This window comes from Fukomys damarensis, unplaced genomic scaffold, assembly GCF_012274545.1.
Source record: "Fukomys damarensis isolate Sample0158 unplaced genomic scaffold, DMR_v1.0_HiC HiC_scaffold_28, whole genome shotgun sequence".
NCBI classification, from domain to species: Eukaryota; Metazoa; Chordata; class Mammalia; order Rodentia; family Bathyergidae; genus Fukomys; species Fukomys damarensis.
Window position 1 is genome coordinate 6,863,087 of NW_022900940.1, and position 6,369 is coordinate 6,869,455.

At 32.4% G+C, this 6,369-nt stretch overlaps 1 protein-coding gene across 1 annotated transcript in view; it reads left to right on the plus strand.

Moving 5' to 3' along the window:
• The window catches only part of Ppp4r2 (protein phosphatase 4 regulatory subunit 2), a gene marked incomplete at its 5' end in the record, with an annotated part of 56,922 nt that overhangs the window by 47,719 nt on the left and 2,834 nt on the right, over nt 1–6,369 (plus strand). Inside the window, 3 exons of the mRNA XM_033756895.1 lie at nt 3,473–3,566; nt 5,110–5,147; nt 6,207–6,281. Coding sequence (XP_033612786.1) covers nt 3,473–3,566; nt 5,110–5,147; nt 6,207–6,281 — 207 coding nt within the window. The remainder of the gene's footprint in view (nt 1–3,472; nt 3,567–5,109; nt 5,148–6,206; nt 6,282–6,369) is intronic.

The window sequence follows — 6,369 nt, forward strand, 5'->3', positions numbered from 1 at the left end:
GTTTTTTTTTTTTTTTTTTTTTCTGGTACTGGGGATTGAACTCCAGTCCCTGCACTTGCAAGGCAGGCAGTGAAACCACTGAGCTAAATCCCTGGCCCATCCAAGCTTTCTTAGGATTTGAATTTCCTTAGCTTTTAAGTATGCAAGACTTGATTTTTGTCTTTTAAATAAGTAGGGGCAGATTGCTTTCAAATTAAGATGAACAACTAATACAGACTGTATCCTATTATGATTAGTTGCTGTCCTTGGAATTAAAGGCAGTATTTTTAAAGGGAGTTCTACTTTTGACCTTATTTTCCTGTGAATGGTCTTTGGAATATTTGTGCTTTCCTATAGTCTTTATTAGATGTAGATGAGACGAAAATGATGATAGGAACCAATATTTTATTGAACATTTTCTGAAATAATTTAGGTACTGTTAGATAACTTAACATGTGTCCTTAGCACTCTTGATAACTACCTAAGAAATGCACTTTTTCCAGACAAGGTATGAAGACAGGTAAATGTAGCCTGAATGTGATCTCCCTGTGAGCTAGCCATTTTAAAAAAACATTCTACTTTATAATTAGTACATTAAAAGTGAGCTGGCAATACTTTTCTGTATTTTAGTAACACCATTTGATAGTTTGTACCTGCTGCTGTTGGGTCATTAATATGTGGGACTTCAAAAGAAAAGTTGTCATTGAAATGGTTGGTGTGTGTGTTTCTACACAAACACTACCTAGTCGCGCAGTTTTTTTTCAGTTCCTTACGTGTATAGTTTTTTAAAAGTCTCATGGGTAAGTGAAGTATTGCAAAATAAGTGGAGTAAATTTTATTTTAAGTAACAATATTTTTCTACAAAGTTATTCACTGTTTAGTATACCTTTGTTGGTAGTATACCCTCACATTCAGGGCTTCTGATTCATATTTTCACTGTGCGTGAGCAGAATGCTTATTTTAACATCTTCCATATTTGCTTTTTATTCTTGCCATATTTGTTTAGGTAGTGATTTTTTTAAAACGAGGAACACTTACCATTTTTCATGAGGTAGAATGAACTTCAGTGTGCTTTGTCTAATGGAAGAGCAACAGAAAGCAAGCCTTTTATATGGTCTTAGCAAATGTATTCATTTTGGGTTGGTTTACCTGGTTCTTATGCCTCTGATGAAAGACCTGCTTCAGATTAATTGTTCCCAGCATTGTGCTTAGTTCCATAGCATACAGTTTATTCTCTCTCCATAGTACTGTGTACAAATTTTGCTAGTATTTATTATTGTAAGTGTAATTACTTAAGTTCCTGTCCTGCTGTTGAGTAAGAATGGGCATTTCTAGTTTCTAGTAGGCTGTCATATTTATGGAGTTTATGTTAAATGCACAAACATTTGTGGAGATCTTTCAATGCTGTTGTTGTATTTGTATTTCCACTGAATCTTTTTGTTTACATGAAATGTTTGTATTTTAGCTTGTCCATGTTAGAGAAGATAGTGTTTAATGGCATTTTAGTGCCATCTGTTGGATACTTGGTAAAATGTTCATAAGTTGTTACTGCTGTTATTGGTGTTTAAACACAAACTCCCCCACCACATACTCACAAACATGTACAATACTGATACAAGTGTGGATCTGCTGAAGCTAACTTTTAAGAGAAAGCATTAGTTTTTGGTGTGAGTTTTATTTGGAAGAAAAGGCATTAAGTGGCCAATATTTAAATATTTGTCAATTAGGAATAGTTTGAACACCGAACACTTTAGTGCTATGTTATATATTTTTACTTAGTGTTATAAAAATGGGAATAACTTGTGATACCCTATGTATTTAAAGTTGGGGAGCAGTGAAGTAGAAAATGGAAGAGCTAAGGTGCAGGTATATACTGCTGATACTTGGAGATTCATGATAAACATTTCAGATATACGTTATACACATAAGTTACCGATAGAGGAGACTAATACATATGTGTAAAGTGGTCCTTTCCTTAAGCTTTCAGAAAGCACAGTTGAGAAACATGGTATTATATGCAACTTGGGAAGATGATGGATTACATTTTTCAAGTGAAATTACAGTTTTATGAGTTAACTATAGATTCATAATGTTTTAAAATGAATAAAAAGATATGAAAGCTTGCTGTTTCATTAGTAATGCTGTTGGTGTGATTTGTATTTCTTTTTCATTTTAAAGATACTTTTTCTTGACCCTGTACTTCTGAGTAGATTTTCATAATTAAAGATTAGTATCAGAAATCCAAAGGATTCATCAGACATGATTGACATCATAGTTCCGCATTTCTAGTTGTTTGATAACAAGCAAAATATTTCATCTTTTACTTTGTATCTTTTTGGCAGAACAATTTTTTCACTTTCTGGTTTGGATGCTGATTGAATAAAGATCAATTCTTGGACTTAATGTATGAATAATGTTTACTTTAAATGTTTTCAAAAATTGTCAATCTTACACCGACTTATAGGAATATATGAATAGTTTTTGATTCCATAAACATGAGAACCAAGTGTAGTTTGTCTAATTAGAAAATAAATGGTGATGGTTTTGTTCCTTATGTGTGATATAGTGAAATATAAAGGATTGGATGTTAGAGGAATTGGGTTGGAATCCTGGCATTATTACTTATTAGCTGTTTTACTTTGTTAGGGAAGAATATTTTGTTGGCCTCGCTGTAAAAAACAACATTGTGAGTTTTGACTTAATTTGAGGAATTGTATGTAATTCTCTTCCTAAGGAGAATAAATAGATTTGTATGACATGCACTGTAGTCTGAAGATTTTATGTTTGTACTTTTTAGCTACATTTGTCATAACTAATGCTCATAACCTTGCTGTTTAAATTCTGATAGTTAATACTCAGTTTTTAATTTTTATGAAATTAACATCAGATTTGAACTTATGATCAAGTAAAAATTGCATTCATGTGGAAGTATTTGGCAAAGCTAACGTTAAGATCCTTACCAAATTATTGGACATGTTTGTTTATATTTTAAGCTTTATTAAACATGTAGGCTGTGTATAAAAATGTAAATTTGGAGCAGAATCATATTAAAATACCTTTTTACACTGGGATAGTTTATTCTGCCCAGTATTAAAATCATTTATAATTTTGTTTGAATACCTAAAGAAATGTTTGTGTGCTAAAGTGGAGGAAAGTTTTCTGTATATAAATAAACTCTTAACTTATTATTGTTACCTTTCTTGTTAACTTTAAATGATCAATGTTTAAGAATGTTATACATAAATTTAATCAATTTGAAGCATTCTGTTAATTTTTGATGTTTTTTATTGCCTTCTAAAGCAACTTTTCTTTTTGTGAAATAAAAAGACAATGCTTATTTTCTTCTGTTTTTAAATTGCTCATTCATTCATTTTCTTGCCTTGTGTAGCTTAATATGGGTGACTCCGTAAATATATATCTACCAAAATAGGTAATGTTTCTGATATGCTAGATAACTAATGATCTCAAACTATAAAATTGTATTCTTTTGCAGTATCCCTTTTACTATTCAGCGACTATGTGAATTGCTAACAGATCCAAGGAGAAACTATACGGGAACAGACAAGTTTCTCAGAGGAGTAGAAAAGGTATTTATTTTAATTACAGGAATTCCATTAAACTAAGGCCTAATAGATTTCAGAAATGGACTATGGGTAAGAAGTGTTTTAGGGCACCTTTTTGTAAAACAGGTTTTCTAGCCTATCTTGACTTTTTCCAAATTACGTTTTATATTTCAGAGAAATTTATAGGAGTAGGCAGAGGAAGGCCTGAGGTGATCATTTTAAGTTGTGGAACAGCAGCTTATTATCTCTTAAATATTCTTGTATGTATCAACATATTAAGGATCTTGAGATGTTCTACAATTGATAATTGTCAGTTTTAGTAATATGAGTGTTTTGCAAACTTAAAGAATTCTGGAGTTCAGAGGCACACAATTTTGGTTAAATTACCTGTCAGGTAGAAAGATACAGGTCAGATTATGGGCAAGTGAATGTTAATAATAAGGCAAAGGTATTCTGGAGAAAGGAAACAATTTCAGACTTCCAAGGTGTTTGAGGGGATGAAAAGTAAGAAATAGTGTGGAGTGAAGATTGAGTGAAAGAGCCCTGTGGGAACCTTAAATTACACCAGTGGATTGCTAATTCTTAGTAGATAACTGATCTGAAAACATAGTCCAGTGTTTATTTTCAGGTTCTGAGTCAAAAATCAATGTATTTTACCCTAGGAACAGAATCTAGAGGCTTTATCTCATGATTTACAGTAGTTCTGAGGGTGTTAATGGGATATTTTTTTTTTTGTTGAGCCTCATTTGAGTAAGATTACCAAAGGGCAGAAAACTCCTGTGGTTCAATGACCTTTAATAATTTTACTTTGAAGATTTTCAGATGTAGAGATAATATGTCATAGGGCAAAGGGCCCTGCCTTCATATCAAGGCTGCAGTGCTTTTTTTGTGACTTTGGGACAGTTTCTCAATCTTCATCTTAAAGTTTTCTCTTCTGAAATATGGATAATAGGGCTGTAAATGAGATTAAATACAGAGCATGTATATATATATATATGTGTGTGTGTGTATGTGTGTATGTATGTATGTGTATATATATATATATAAAATGTTTGAGTCTCTTTCCTTGGGGTTTACGGTACTATACAGCAAGTTGTGGATTGGGTATTACTTTTAAGGAAAGTCTTCATACTTGGGGGCCTCAGTACTTCAGTCTTCCAATACCTTTGGAAGAAAGTTAATTTCACTCCATTACATGCATGTACTACATGGTATCAGGGTTCCAAATTAACCAGGGTAAGGAAAGATCAGCAAAAAAGGTTTAACAGGGCTGGGGATTTAGCTCAGTGGTTCTGGCACCTGCCTCACAAATGCAAGAGCCTGAGTTTGATCCCCGGTACCAAAAAAAAAAAAGTTTAATAATACAGTATATTGTTTGTCCTTTGTTGTTACTGTATTAGGTTTTGTTTAATTAGGTTTTATTTTTAACCACTTACTTTCCTTTATTAGCAAAAATGGAATGAATGGAAATTTACACTAGGATGATTTTGAGAAATTAAAAACAAATGATTAAACTTTTATGTTGTACCTTTCCCTCAAATTAAATCATCATTTTTTGTTATTTCAGAATGTGATGGTTGTTAGCTGTGTTTATCCTTCTTCAGAGTAAGTATGGAAATCTTCTTCTTTAGTATATTATATCCTAATTGTGTTATTTCTAATTTATTTTTAAAATATGTGCCCTTCATATGTAATTGGTACATACATGTACTGTACATGGTAACATGTATTAATTTGTTATGTACCCATCACCCAGTCCCAAAAGTAGAATATTACCAATAATGTCTGTGAGTTTTTTCAATGAAGAGATATAGATTAAAAAGATTGGTAATTTACTTAATTCAAATATTGTTGGATTTCATATTTTCCTGGTAGTCATAGACCTGAAATGCCACTCTGGATTCCTTTCTAAGGCATAACTCATAGGTTTGGAATAGCTGCTTACTAGATTTTCTCTTCATAATGGAAAAACTATTTTAGTGTCCAGGATTCATATAGAAGAGGAAGAACTAAATTTAGGGCACATTTTGTAAACTTTGGCACTATTGAGATTTGGATAGATGTATCGGGGATTGCAGGTTTATCCATGTCCCCTAGTCTCTATCCTTGTACTCCCAAAGTTTAAGATACTGCCAGATACTCTCTGGGTGATATCAAATATGGGGAGAGGAGATTGGATCCTGGTGAGAACCCTGAGTTTAATGTTAAGCTGCTTCTATTTTCATAGATAATAGCAGTGAACTTTATAGAATTCTCAAGATACACCTTTGTTGCTAAGATAGTCCCATAATTAGATGTTTGGCAGAGAATATATATAATCTCCCCGGTTCTGGGGAATGAACTCAGGACCTTGCAGTTGCCAGCCATGTATAATGCTGCTGAGCTATATGCCCAGCCCCCAGGAAAAAAAAACTTTTTTTTTTAAAAAAAAGAACTGATTTTTTAAAAAGTCGCTTGCCTTTTAAATGTCATTTTTACTGTTGAATCTGAAGGAATCTGGAAAACATGAAAGAAGTGCAAAATGATTTTTCAATGACTAATTTTTTTTCTTATACAACTGAGTGAGTTTATGTTAATTCTCACAAAAATGTTTGGTTCAGTGACGGGATCTTGCACAATCATCCTTTAGACACAGGGTTGTTAACAGTATATCTTTTCTTGCAGGAAAAATAATTCCAATAGTTTAAATCGAATGAATGGTGTTATGTTTCCTGGAAATTCACCAAGTTATACTGATAGGTGAGATTATTGATTTTTTTAAATATTCAAAGTGTTTGTGCTTTCCTAATTGTGAATACCAGGCTTAGTACTTTTTTTTTTTTTTTTT